The 15,471-nt window shown below is 37.9% G+C and overlaps 1 protein-coding gene across 1 annotated transcript in view; it reads right to left on the bottom strand.

The window, feature by feature from the left end:
• The window catches only part of LOC109387666 (phosphatidylinositol 3,4,5-trisphosphate 3-phosphatase TPTE2-like), a 45,242-nt gene that overhangs the window by 9,488 nt on the left and 20,283 nt on the right, over positions 1-15,471 (bottom strand). Inside the window, exons 9-11 of the mRNA XM_019651748.1 lie at positions 8,539-8,600; positions 6,899-6,979; positions 3,060-3,165 (exon numbers count right to left, since the gene is read on the bottom strand). Coding sequence (XP_019507293.1) covers positions 3,060-3,165; positions 6,899-6,979; positions 8,539-8,600 — 249 coding nt within the window. The remainder of the gene's footprint in view (positions 1-3,059; positions 3,166-6,898; positions 6,980-8,538; positions 8,601-15,471) is intronic.

The following is a 15,471-nucleotide window of genomic DNA, read 5'->3' on the forward strand; positions in this document are numbered from 1 at the left end:
CAGCGGCTGCTCAGCTCGGGCTGACTCAAACCGCTGTTGCTCAGAGCTCAAACTCTTGAGCGAGCTCTTAACCAACTGAGCCACTCAGCCGGCCCGCATTTTTTAATACATGTCAAAAATTTTGTTCAATAAGGAACCAGTAAAATGTTATAGCTAGTTCAAAGTACTGCACATTTATAGGTAGATAAGGAATGATGAATTTACAAACAGCAATTGCATTCCACATGACAACTAATTTGCATTTCTATGTACAAAAACTATTTGCCTTATCAATTTTCTACAACTCACAAGTGTTGTAAATAGCTTAAAGACTATGAGAGGTGGAGACAGCCCTAGAAGGTACACTAGACAAGATATTGCCCATTTCAAAGTCATTCACACTTTTTTTGTGACAGTCACCCCACCCCTTTTATGTTGTGATCATAATAATCTCAAAAGATTATTCTTATTCCAAAAGAAGGCCAGTGTCATTAGGTTTGGCCTGATTATTTACATGGGTGCAGCAAGAATTTCAACTTGCCATGTAGGCCTTCTTACGTTGGCTCCACAAGCCTTGGCCCACCGTGCACTGAACAGCTGCTATCGTCACAACTTTCTATCTGGAAGTCTTCATGAAGAATCTCAAATTGGACGTTTAAAATCTTCTATTTTATGTTAGCCTGAGAGTAGGAAACCAAACCCATGAAGTGCTCTACCAGTTTTCACCTGCAATACTTAGAAACTTCGGTAAGCTCTGCTGTTGTCCAGATCTGTGCCTTACATTTAAACTAAGCTCCACAGAGTTTCAATAAAATTCAAAATGTTAAGAGAGAAGTCAGTCTTCAGATAATATCAGACCGAGACAACATATGAAATTCTATAACTTTAAAAAACAAAGCTTAGAATTTTGAGAAACTATTTCTATCCTCATTGTTCATATGAGAGAAATGCACTAAAACTCCATTGACTAAACGCTTGTTTGCCTGTTTGGAATAGTTGAACACTCACAGAGCTCTGTATAGATACTGTTATTCCCACTGTTAACAAAGAGGAAATGGAGGCAGAGTATAAATTCAGGTACAATACAGGCTCTCAAGCCACTGAGTTGGTTTTATAGTTGGGTTTAACTTTCTGAGTGGGAGAACCTCCTCTAATAGCCAACTATGTTGCCTGTCTCACTGCAGAATAAAGCGGTCCAGCCCTGGCCCCACTGGGTGTGGAAAGAAAGGGGAACACAGCTTTGCTGTCCCCTGCCTGTACCACCTGTTGGACAAGCCTGGCTCTACCCTGGGGAGGTCTGACAAAGCTGGAGTCCCATTAGGCTCCCCTACACCCCTGTCCCTCATAATTCCCACACATCCCATGACACAGCCGTGGTGGTCTTTGTAGAGGACTCTGCCACCTACAAAGCCTTTCCACAAACAGTTGCTCATTTATATACACAGGCAGCCTCCTGCCACAATAGGCTGTGTTTCAAGGGTCTACCTGAACAATGTTTGTTTGGAAATCTGTTATAGACCAAAATTTCACACAGAGGCAATGCTACTGGATTGAAGTTGTTTTCAGAACCTACAAATTTATATAATCTGTGGTAATCCATTAAAATTCCTCATCACCAACAAAAGGTGGTGGTAATATGGTTATGTGTGTAGGGGTGGGGTGGGGTATATCAATGAACTGAAAAGAGCATTTTATATTTTAACAAACAATTTTAATTTCTTGTTTGGCTATGCAGCTTTTATATCTATATGTTAAATGATTCTTTTATTTCTGAATAATTTAAAGAAATGTTAAAAAATACATGTTTAGATCTTATTTTGTGTGACTCCTCAGAAGTCCAAACACACTTGGCCATCTGGGTGGATGCCAGCACCCTGGCACCATACACACCCTGTGAGAGGCCCAGCACTCCACACTGTCTCATGTCAACAGTCTGGCTGTTGCTTTAAGGAATCAGAAACCTGCTCCCTGCTGCAAGTGTCAATGCGGCCCCATCCCCTCCACGCTGACATGTCCCTGCTTTCCCACCTCCCCTAAGGGAGAGCAGTGCAGGGAAGTGAGGTGGGTGATAGAGAAACAGAGACATGGCACTCTAGGCCAGCTTCTCTGCCTGCCACTTCTTTTTTTTTTTCTCAAGTCTCAAAGATGGATGATCTGATGAGTTTTCCTGCCTCCTTGGTTGATGGTAGACCCCAGTCTCTCGCCTTACGTTCCCGAAGCAGGCAAACAGTCAGCTCTTTTAAAGTTTATAAGGATTTGTATTCGTGGTAATAATCGGTAACAACTAGGGGGTTGAAAGACACACCACAGAGCCCAGGTTTTTTTTCCCAACTCTTTCCATGTTCTTGTAGATTTAGGTAAGGGAGACGTAAGTGCTGTCCTCCTAGGAAGCTTTCCTTGACCCCCTAGTCTGGACAGGGCCCAGCCTCTGTGTGCCCCCAACTCTGTGGTCAGTTCTTTATCTATCTACTCATTCCTCTCCTCTGCTTATCACCCAGGGACCCCTTAGGGCAGGCCCCTAGCATGGGGCCTGGCCCAAAGCAGGTGCTCGTAAGTTATTTATAAAAAGGGTTTGTGGCAAGAAAATTCCTTTGAAGTTTGGGTATAAGACATCTTGATGGAGTTGTTGAAGGTGAAGGAGATACAGATGGAGGGAAGGGAAAGGGAGAGGCTAGACTGATGAGAAAGAAAGGATCTCTGAAAGGTGTAGGTGAAAAAAGGATACAGGGATGCCACTGCCAAGATGAACCCCGAACTGAAGGTGGGTATGAGAAAGAAGTGGTCTCCAGGAAGCCCACCTGACTGAGGCCAGCACATCAGTGGAAACAGGAGAAAAGGGAAGGGGATAGAGCCCCAAATTGGTGATGGGGAAGGAAAAGAAAAGACATATAAGGGTTGATAATATGACCACAGCTCCACGGGGCCGATGGCAATTCCATGGGGAGAGGTTCATATGTGAGGAGATATAAGACAGGGGTGAACTGGGACTGTCTGTATATATAACTATGAGCAAAACTCTCCGAAATAGTAAGAACATGGGTGCTCCTGCCCAATTCTCCAATAACACATAAAGCACTTACCATGAATTGAATGAATTACAATTGTGTTTATTATCAGGAGTTTTCTTGGAGGGAGCATGAAGCCGTGGAGATTTTTCACATCGGCAAAATATCCAACATATCTACTCTGGAAAACAAAAGAAAACTCAAGTTAAGTGGAGATGAAAAGTCTAAAGTCAGCATTTCTGATTTTTTTTTTTTTACATAGAGCATAAGGAGAGTAATTAATTAAGGAAACATTTAGTACCATTATATAACTAGGCATTTTTATGGATGTTGACTCACGACCTTAGAAAAACATGCTGTAGGGAAGTAATAAGAAGGGAGCCAAGTGTTGCTAACAGGCTGCTATGATCGAGACAGAGCTAACCAGAACCAACAAAACAGCTACAACGTCACAGCGAGATGCAGTTACCTGCAACTGGGAACAAATCTACCTGAGGGTGGAAGCTTAGTTGTGACTGAATTAAAGGAAGGTTTGTGGTTTGGTGGCGAGCAGCCTCCTAGGCATGAGAGAATGGCAAAACTCAAGAGGAAGACCTTCATAGGCCAGTGGTAGACACATATCCTTCTCCTGTCTCTGCCAGGTAGAGTTTCTTCACTTTCCATTTCCCCAATTCTATTTTTGCTAGGAAGCCCTGGCAGTTCTTTTAGCCTAGTCCTTTTCCTATGGCAAGCTGCTCACTTTTCTTGAGTTCTGGTACTGAATCAACTGGACTTAAACGTTCACAGACTCTTCCCCACCCTTTAGGAAGTGTTAATAAAATTAACTGCCATACCTTCCACTGGCCAGTAAAGGGAAAGGCTCATGCAAGTTCTTAACTCAGGGTGGGTAAAATGTAGTTCATATAGAATGGCTGGCAGCGCAGGGTCACAATGTGATGGTATCTGAGAATTGCCACCCTACACAGAAGGAACTCTGTCTGGGGGCCTTGCCAACGTCGCTCTCCAACCTGGGGCCAAGTCCCTGCTCTGCTGTCTCAGTGAATCAGAGGAGATTCTGTTGTAGCCTTGGGGATGCCAGATCTGAACTAAAATTAGAGAAACTGTGCACGACTGCAGAAGAAATGAGGAAGGGAAGCTGTACAAGGAAAGTCCTTGAAAGTGTTACATCTAACACCCCCCGTGGCTCCTGCCACCAGGTGCTCTACCTTCCACTTAAGGTTTGTAACCCACCATGGTCCTCAAATGGCTTTGCTATTCCTCTTCCCCCACTACCGCCTACAACAACAGGGACCTGTTGCAAGAGGTAACACAACCAACTTATACAGAGCGTGCCAAAAAAACAGATACACATTTTTAAGAAAGGAAAAATCTATATTAAAATTGTAATACTCAATATATAGCGGTAACAGAAGATGAATACAAGTCACGTGTGTACATTTTTTTGGCACCCCCGGGATTTAGCAAGCACTCACTACGAACAGAAGAGACACTGAGACACTGTATAAGGCACTTAGGGACATCTAAGGTGGAAACATGGGTAAGACATGGCCTTGCCTGCAAAAGGGGTAGAGAAGTCACCACTGCATGTATTAATAGCTACAGAATAATGTAACCTAGTCCCTGAAGGAAACACCAAGGGCTTAGAACAGGGATTGGCAAACTGCGGCTCGCGAGCCACATACGGCTCTTTGGGTACATACATGTGGCTCTGAAGTAAAATTGAAAATGAAAATAAAACTAGCTTAGTTTCATTTATAAAAATTTTAAAGGATGTGATTCACATTATGGTGATTTCATTTGTTTTATGGCTCTCAAATAATTTTTAAATTATTTTAAAATTTAAAATAATTTAAATTTTTGTGAGGGGCAGAATTGACTCTTCTGTCTCAAAAAAACGCCTGGGCTAGAAGAACTGAAAGAGAAGACTACTTCAGGCTAGGAAACGAAAGGGGCTCCGGGAAAAGGGGCCCATGTAAGCAATGGCATGTGAGTGTCAAGTGCTGACGGGCTGGGAAACAGCAAACAGTCCACATCTGTTAGCATGTGGAACGTGTGAATGCCCATAGTGGAAGAAATGGAAAAATCAAATCAGAGATCTGAAGTGCCAGGTTAAAACATTTATACCTGTTGCCATTGGGAATCAGAAGCCATTATGGATTTTAAGCATGGAAATGGCATGCATGATTAGAGCTGAGCTGGGCTTCAGTAAGTTCATGTGTTACTTTTAGCCTATGGCCTATGGCGCTCTTTTTTTTTTTTGTGGTTGTTTTTCTTTTTGCTTGGATATGGCAGAAAAGTTTCAGGGGATAAGGCTGAGTTCTTTTTTTCCCCAAACTAAATGTCTGGAGCCAGCAGTTACAGTGTTCCGCTAACAAGGCCAAAGGTGTCAATTCAGCTTGTATCTGTTCGCCCAAAGAAAACTTTCATTCACAGCCACATCCATTCTACTTAAGAATTCCCAGTCAGCTCTCACTTCTGTTTGAGGGGTAATATAGATGAGAAGCTGTGCACAGGATGGCAAACACCCAGCTTCAGAGTCTGACAAATCTGGATTTGAGTTCTTGGTTTAAAAAGTTAATTTCCCTGAACCCCAATTTCCCAATCTGTAAAATGGGAATCATCATGGAATCCACTCACCGAGTTATTGAGAATATTAAATGAGATCATGAATGTAAAACCCTTAGCATGGTTTAACAAAGTCTAGAATGTTGTAAGCTCTATAGGATGAATGATCTGGTTTCTGCTATAAACAAATTATCAGGTATTAAAAAAGAGAGTCGGGAAACCTATAAACTACAAGAAACTTAAGAGCTATAGCAGCCAAATGAAACATGTGGCCCTTGTTAGAAACAAACTAAATTTTAAAAAGATTTAAGATAATTATGGAAATTTAAACATGGACTAGACATTTGATATTATTAAGATACTATCATCATATTTTTAGATATGATAAATGGTTTTAATAGTCTTTATGTTAGATGTCAATACTAAAATACTTGTGGGATAGAATGATCTGTTGGCTGGAATTTCCTTCAAAATAATCCAGATTTAGAGAAAGAAAGGAGAGAGAGAGAGAGAGAGAGAGAGAGAGAGGAAAGAGGAAAGAATGGATGAAACATGGTTGTCCACAAGATGAAGTGATTGTTGAAGTGGTGTGATGAGTACAGGGGATTTATTGTATGATTGTCTCAACTTTTTATGTTTAAAATATTCCATAATAAAATATTTTAAAGAAAAAATAGGGCAATAGCATATATTTCACATGGATTATCTGAGTATTAAATCAGATAATATATGTACAAGTGCAATATAATAGTGTATAATAGTGTCTGGTATTTAATAGGTTTTTGAAATATGTTAATTTCCCCTTTTCTTTCTCTTTCAAAATACAGTCCCCACCTCATCTCTGTGTCTCTCTGTCTTTTTCTTTCTCTCTCTCTCTCTCTCTCTCTCTCTCTCTCTCTCTCTCTCTCTCTCACACACACACACACACACACACACACACACACACACATGGTGTTGAACTGCAAGGGTTGAACTGCCCTAGTCAGGGATTGTGAAGGACTCAGTTCCTCTCTACAGGAAATACATGCCTGGTGATAGTCTTCAGGGTTCTGGAACCTTAGGAATTGGATCTTCCTGCTTTGGGAAGGGAATAAACTCCTGAACTCTGTAAACAATAACCAATACAAAATGGAAAGCAGGATGCTCTGGGGAGAACCTAATGTTTGCAAAGCTCATGCAGCGCCTGAGATGTGACTCTCAGCCTCTGGGAGGGATCAAGGCCTGTCACAGGCACCCAAGTGCTGCTGCCTAATCACCAAAGGAGAAGAGTCTAAAATGAAACCAAATAATAGGTGTCGATCTGAACCCAACTCTCCAGAGGACCCCTTTAAAAAAAAAAAAAAACTTACCTGCGAAGGAGTTTCTACTCCCTGGAATTTACTACTGGTGGTGGTATCTGTTCGTCGTTCTCCAAAATAACGAAGGCTCTCCTATAGAAATGGGGACAATTCAATCATGGTCCATCTGCACTTTCCTCTCCTGTATAAAGCATTCTTAAAGTTTCTAAGGGCACATTCTTTCCCTAAGTTAGCGGTCTTTGGGCAGACGCTACCCAAAATAACAAAATTAACAAAGCCACATCAAGTCCTGCTCTCATTCAAAAACACATAAAGACATGGAATTTTAGAGCTGGAAAGACCTCAGAGATCATTGGGTCCGTCTTCCTACCTCTCCATTTTACAAATGGAGAAGACTGAGACCCAAAGAAAACCAAGTGACCTGTCACGGAAACGTATGCAGCCAGCTAGTGACAGCACAGGCCGGAAGTGCAGGTCTCTGGCTCTCAGCCTAAGGGTCTGGATCAATGGCTTTCAAACTTTTTATTTTTAAAGATACAATCCACATTAATAAACCTAGGAGACACACACACACACACACACACACACACACACACACACACATAATGGAAACAAAGTTTCACAGAATGATATTTACCTCTTGATATTTTCTAATGTATTCCATTTTATGAAAAAAAAATACTAGTCACAACCCAATAAGCTGATTTTACAACTCTCTGATAGATTGTGATCCATAGTTTGAAAAATAGTCCTAGCACATCCATTTTCATAACTTGTGTGTCTCCAATTAGAGAAAGAGAAGATGGTGGAATTAGTGTGTTGGGCATTGGGCGTAACCCACAGCATCTCTTAACTGTAGGCCAAGTGGGGAGCAGAGCTGCTGGGCCTGTGTCCTCTAAGAGGTAACTTCTCAGCAAGATCATAGCAGAAAAAAAGACTGAGGCCCCTGCTTGAAAAGGTAGAAACAGCACCCCCCCCTCCTGTTTTCTCAGAAGTTTCCAGGGGGCACAGACCCCACTGATACTGACTATGCAAAGATAACAACATTCAGGAGACACTTGGGTCTGAGTTGGAAAATGCTGTCTTTTATCTACCGAGCGCTTCTAAGGATGTTCAAGGTCTTTTAGAGAACTAACGTCATCAGTCTTGATAGTATCCATGTGAGAAAGGAGGAAGTCCTGTAACGGGTGAGAGTAACAACAGGGCGGGACTAGCTGAGATGGGCAAAGCATCTTCATTGCTGAGTTTTTTTGCACTTGTATAACTCGGCCTTATTCACCTCACCTTAATCTTGTCCCTATTGGGTACTGTCTTTATTTAAAATGCTGATATTGTATACATCATGGATTTTTTTTGCATTAATTTTGTTGTTTTTTTAAAATATTGCATTAGAACATTATTTATCTTATATTAATTATAAAATTTTTGGCATTTTCCTAAATCTATGCCCAAGGTAAGTGTCTCACTGACCTCATCCTAGTGCTGGCCCAGAGTAAGAGGTACCGAGGTCAGTCACTAACTACACAATTTAAATAAGGAAGTATTAAAACCAGGATTTCCAATAACAGCCTCTCCAATTATAATTCCATTAAGTACCATGACTCAAAGACTCATCTTATCCCACCAGTGATGTTTCAAAACTAGCAAATTCAATCAGCCTAAGACAAAGTTTGTAGGAACATCTTTCATACCTCTGCAGTTAAAAATATTTCAGCGGCAATAAGGCAGGCACAAACCATAGTTCCGGTTCTTCCTAGAAAAGGAAAGTATTTAGTTCAGAACCGTTGCTCGTGGTAGTACTTGGCATAAAAATACTCAGAAATATTCACTGTTCTTTTTGGGTTGGTTTTCTTTCACTCCGAAAGTGCTCAGAAAATTTCAATTCAGAAAATTTCAATTCAGAAATAGTCACCACTATTTCACTGCTCTGATGATCTACCTGGAATTCTTCCTCACCGCGGGCATGAATGCGCATGCGCTAGAATATGCTGTTCTTGAATTAGGGTTGCTGGGGATTGCAGTCACCGACAGAGGCAATCACCTTTGCTCTATGACTCTGATGCTAAAGAGCTACTTACCAGTTCAGAATTGATTACACACCCTGATTTTCTAACTAACATCAATAAAAGAACGTGGTTAGAGAGCCTGCCGAGTGGCACTTTGGTTAAGAGCTGGCTTGGGATGCCAGAGGGCTCCGGTTTGGATCCTACATGAGGGCCAGTGACACTGCCCTCCACAGCTAAGATGCTGAACAACAGCTCAACCTGGAGCTGGGCTGCTGTGAGTCGCCGGCTACGGCGTAGGCTGCAGCCCCTGTGCAGTGGGTTGCCATGGGCTACCGTGTGTAGCCAGCAGCCAGCGTGAGCGGCCAGCAGCCGCAGTGAGCGGCCGTCCAGAAGCCGGCGACTGATCTGCCTTGCCCGGGAAGAGCGCAATGATGGTGCCAACTTGGGCCAGTGAAGCAACGTCCTCCACAACTAGACTGAAGAAGGACAGCAACTTGTCTGTTCCCCTTCCCCCAATTCCCCAGCACTATTCCCCTCCCCCAATTCCCCAATAAAATCTTTAAAAAAAAGAAAGAAAGAAAAAGAATGTGGTTAGAACCCAAAACACCATCTAGCGTTTGCAATACCCATTATTTGTTCCGTTTTAGTTTTTAATTGTGTTACAAAACATACACAAGAGAACAGCATAATGAACCCCTTTATACCTGGTTCCCCAGATTCTATAATTATCACATTATATTGTTGTACTTGTTTAATTTCCCGCTCTTCCTCCCTCCCTCTCTCCTTCTTCTACAGCATGTTAAAGCAAATCCTTGATTTCATGTCATTTTACCCTCAAAGTTCTTATGTTTTATTCCAATTTATATTTTTGTCCTGCCATACAAAATTTGAGTTAAAAATATGTTGCTTTTTAAAATTTCTACAATGATCTGTAGCTTTTGTCTTACCAGTATATGCTGAGCTTATTTTATATAATTCTAAATGTATCCTTTTAACTTGAATGCACTTTATTTTCTATTCTATCCTTTTTTTATGACTACTAAACTTATTTTTCAACCCATAGTTTAAAGAACATTATTCTAAGCCAAGTACTTCCAAAGAGGACTTTGTACCATCGCGTGCTATGATAAATAAAAATTTCTTGCTGAAGGACGCTATTGACCATTAGCAAACTGGCTCTCAGTTGTATAGACTATTTTTTATTATTATTTGTTATTATTATTAGTTTCAGGTGTACAAAACAATGCAATAGTTATGCTTTTCACCCCTCACAAAGTGACAACCCCCCACCTCCAATCCACCGCCACCCCCACCCCTGATATCATACATATCTTCAGTTGTATAGACTATTAACATTTCAGTTTGGGAGGACATCTCTGTGTCTCTATAACTGATATTTGCCCATCTGAAAACACTTTTGCAGATTTCATATCCTTGTGGCTGTGGATATGTACAACTGCAGACAGAGTAGATGTCCTCTCATTCAGTCAAGTCAGGTACAGCAGGAAATCATAAAAATGTTATTACCTTTAAATTTTTATTTTAACTTAAAACATAAATGTACATTTGTTCACTAAATTTCTAATATTAGACAAAGGTTTTAACTTTTTAAGTATGAGCCACCCCTTCCCTCCACTCCCCATTTGGAGTTCTTTCTTGGAAAGGCCAGGCCCATGGTATAAACCATTGCATCACCTATCATTTCTAGTTTCAGATTATTTAAAGCAATCTAGGTACAAGATTATTTAAAGCAATCTAGGTACAGAAGCCTTCTCGTTATTTCTACTGGTATTTTTCTCCCAGTGTTTTACAATAGTCTTGCACTTAAGTCAGCTGCAGTTTTGGTTGTAGCCACTCAACTTCATTGAATCTTCCTGAAACATTCAACTTAGGTTTCATAAAACTATAACTCTGTTTGCTTTGACATTTTACAGATCTACAAAATACTTGATTGTTTGACATAAATATAATAACAAGTGGAACTAGCAGACACTGGTGGAAGTAGAAACATATAGGCATAAGAGGAGCTTATTAGCTGTAATTTTTCAACATGCTGATGGCTACCAATAGGTGAATTTATAGAGGGAATATTCACAGATCAAAAGACAGTTTGCAATCGTCTCAATAAATGCAGGAAAAGACATTCACTAAAATTCAGTATATATTCATAATTTCAAAAATTAAAGAAAATTAAGAAACTTCCTTAACTTGATGAATGGACTCTACTAAAATAGCTACCAGGTACATCATATTAATGATGAAGTATCAATAGTGTTTCCTCTAAAGCCAAGAACTAAACAAAAATATCCACAACTCACTGCTTCTATTTAACACTATAATTCAGGGCTTAAACAATATAGTTAGATAAGAAAAAGAAACAAAATGTTTAGGGATAAGAAGAACAGAGGAAACAAACTTAGAAAAAATCAAATAAGCCTATAGACCAGCGGTTCTCAACCTTCCTAATGCTGCTACCCCTTAATACAGTTCCTCATGTTGTGGTGACCCCCAACCACAAAATTATTTTCATTGCTACTCTATAACTGTAATTTTGCTACTGTTATGAATCGTAATGTAAATATTGTTTTGTTTTCCGATGCTCTTAGGCGACCCCTGTGAAAGGGTCGTTCGACCCCCAAAGGGGTCGCGACCCACAGGTTGAGAACCGCTGCTACAGACCAACTCCTAAAAGCAACTGTAACAGTTTAGGAAGATTACTAGATATATATGTATATAAAAAAATCAATAGCTAAATGAAGGATACAGGTTGAAATCTCTAGAGTAATTACAAAAGGTATATAAGAGGAGTATATGACTTCCAAGCTAATGGTGGTAGGTGGGAGGAAGGAATTATATTGCAAAAAATTCAATCAAACCAAAATAAAAGATCAGTAAGAACATAGAAGATTAAAAAAACAATTAGCCAATGACTTAATGGACATATTTAGAATATTTTTCACAACAATGCATAATACATTTTCTTTTCAAGTGTACAGAAAACATTTGATAAAATTGACCAAATTCTGGGTATAAAACAAGCCTAAACAAATTTCAAAGAACTAAAAAAAATGTAATAGAAATCAATAACTAAAAAATAATTACAAAATCCCCATATGTTTGAAAATAAGAAAGTATATGCCTACATAACCCATGAGTCAAAAAAAAAGGACAATGGAAATTAGAAAATATTTTGAACTAAATAATAATAAAAACACTACATATAAAAACTTGTGGGATGAAGTTAATGCAATTCTTAGAGGGAAATTTATAGCTTTAAATGCAAAATAGAAAAGAAAAAGGTTAAAAATATATGAGTTGATCATCTATCTCAAGGAGTTAGGAAAACAACAACAAATTAAACCAAAGAAAATGGAAGAAAAAAAAACACTAAAGATAATAGTAATTCATGAAATAGAAAACTAATAAACAATAGAGATGATCAATAAAGCCAAAAAAAGAAGTAATTTGAAAGGACTAATAAAACTGATAAATCCCTGGTGAGACTAATCAGAGAGAGAGAGACAGAGAAAGAGAAAGACAGAGAGAGAGAGAACCATGAAAGTAATATAAGGAATGAAAAAGAAAATAACACTGTAGACATTAGAATGAGATAATATTTTGAAAAATTTGTTGCCAAGACATTTGAAAATTTAGAGAACATGGGTGAATGCTTGGAAAAATACACCCTACCAAAACAGGCAGAAGAAATAAAATTATAAATAATCCTACATCTAATAAAACTGAACCATAATTTTAAAACTTCCCTACAGAGAAACAGGCCAATTTCCACATTGAGGCCAGTGTGGCTTCATTAGTGAGTTCCACCTTACATTTAAGGGGAAAAAATGTCAACTTACACGAATTCATCCAGAGAATTAAAAAAAAAGAGGAACTATACCCTATTTTGGTCTATGAAGCAAAATTTGAAAAGAATATTATGAGAAAAGAAAATAACAGCCAACCTTACCTCATGAGATGGATAAAAAAGAAAACCTTAAGGAAATATAAACAGAATCCAGCAATTTATTAAAAAACAAGACAGCACAACAAAATTGTATTTATTTTAAGAATACAAGGTTGGTTTACCACATGATAATCAATCACTGTAATCAACCAGATTAATAAAGGAGAAAATCATATTATCATCTTAAAGACTCAGAAAATGCTTCTGATAAAATTCAACATCCATTTATGATAAAAACAGAAAAAGAAAACCTCGTAGCTAATTAAAGGAATTTCTTAATATGATAAAGAAAATCTAACACACACACACACACACACACACACTCCTTAAAGTAATTGGTGAGACACTGAAAGCTTTTCCTTTGAAAGCAGGAACAGAACAAGGATGCCTGCTATAACCACTTCTAATTCAACACTGTACTGATGGCTCTAACCAGTGCTAGGGGGAAAAAGAACTGAAAAGGAAAAAATAATATTCATCATTTTTACAAAATATAATTGTTTACCATAAAATCCAAAAGAATTTACAGATAAATTAGTAAAATTAATAAGAGTTTAGTGAAGTTGTTAATAGCAAGGTTAACAAAATTAATCACATTTAGAGCAATAACAAAAACATTCAGAAAATAAAAAATTTAAGGGATATAATTTATAATAATATCAAAAATACCTAGGAATAAATCTAACCAAAAATATACAGTTTTCTATGCAGAAAATGAAATAAGCATTATAAAGAGAGGCTGAAGAAGACCTAACTAAATGAGGCAATATCTCCATTCATGGATGCAAGATTCAGTATTGTAAAGATTTTAGTTTTCCTCAGTCTACAGATTCAATGTAATTCCAAACAAAATTCCACCGTGTGTGTGTATGTGCGTGTTTGAGTGTGTGTGTGTGTGTGTGTGTGTGTGTGTGTGTGATTTGACTAGCTGATTCCAAAATTTATATAGAAATGTAGATTTAAAAATCCCAGACAATTGTGAAGAACAGCAAGATGGGTAGACTCTTGTGACTGGAAATTAGGAATATTAGAAAGCTATGGTAAGTAAAATAGCTGTGCAAATGGCAGACAGAAAGAGCAATGAACAGAATAGAAAATTCAGAAATAGACCTATTTCCCAAAGAGCAGTAAAGAAATGAAAGTCTTTTCAATCAGTGGACTGAAACACTTGAATAGCCATATGGAAAAAGATGAAACTTGACCCCTTCCTCACATCACACACAAAAAACAATTTTAAATGGGACAAACCTTCATAATATAATATAGGAGAATATCTTTTAAAACTCATCAGGACATAAAAGCACTAATGTTATAAAGAGAAAAAACGATATATAGGACATTGACTATGTTAGAACTAAGAATTTCTGTTAACAAAATGATACTCATAATAGACAGAAAAGGCAAATCACAGAGAAGAAAAGGTTTCTTGTAATACATATAACAAATAACAGAGTTGAAATCCAGGATACATAAAGAACTCCTACAAGTCAACTGGAAAAAAATAATCCAAGAGAAAAATGGACAAGGAAATTAAACAGATACTTCACAAAAAAGGATATACAAGTGGCTAATAAACCTATGAAAACTTTCTCAATCTTATTAGTAATCATAGAAATGTAAATAAAAGCCATCATGAGATACAAGTGCATACCCACACAATAGCTAAAAATAAAGACAGAATCCAAGTGTTGGTAAAGATGTGGAATACTTGGAACTTTCATACATTGCCAGTGAAGAGTAAACTGGTGCAACAGTTTTGGAAAACAGATGGCATCATCTATTAAAGTTTGAGATTCATTACCCTAAAACATAACAATTTTAGTCCAAGGCATATACTCAATAGAAATGTAGGCACATATGCAACAGAAACATGTATTTCATAGCAGCATTATTTATAATAGTGCTGCATTATTTATAATTGTTTCCAACAATCCAAATATCATAGAACAAACCATACGGAACTGTCCAAATATAACAATCCAAATATAATAGAAAAAAGGTTTCCATTTGCAGTAGCAATACGCCTAGGAAAAAATTTAACAAAAGATATGTAAGACCATCATGAAGAAAAGTATAAAATACTATTGAAAGAGACAAGATAATTCAAATAAGTAGAAAAATATTCAGTATAATACAATATTGCAAAGCTGTCAGTTCTTTCAAATTAATCTATAAATTCAACACCATTCCATTAAGAATCCTAACCGTAGTTTACTGTAGAACTTGACAAAATGATTCTAAAATTAAATGTAATAAGAGCCAAGAAAAGTCTGTCTTTATCAAGATATATTACAAAGCTATTAAAGTTATAATAGTGTTGTATAGAGAACTCAGAAATAGTTCCAAACATTTATGAAAACTTGGTATGTGACTGAGGAAGGATTACAAGTCAATGAGGAATAAATGAGCATGCAATATATGGTGTTAGGACAGTTATCTATCCATATGGAAAAAAACACCTCCCTCCTAAATTTCAATTAGATTAAAGACCCACATGTAAAAAATGAAACTTTAATATTTTCTAAGTAGAATATCTTCAAACTACTTTAGTGTACAGATTGATTTTTTTTCTTTTAAAGATTGTTATTGGGGAATTGGGGGGATGGGAACAGACAAGTTGCTGTCATTTTGTTCTTCAGTCTAGTTGTGGAGGA

Source organism: Hipposideros armiger, unplaced genomic scaffold, assembly GCF_001890085.2.
Source record: "Hipposideros armiger isolate ML-2016 unplaced genomic scaffold, ASM189008v1 scaffold_165, whole genome shotgun sequence".
In the NCBI taxonomy this organism is placed as follows: domain Eukaryota; kingdom Metazoa; phylum Chordata; class Mammalia; order Chiroptera; family Hipposideridae; genus Hipposideros; species Hipposideros armiger.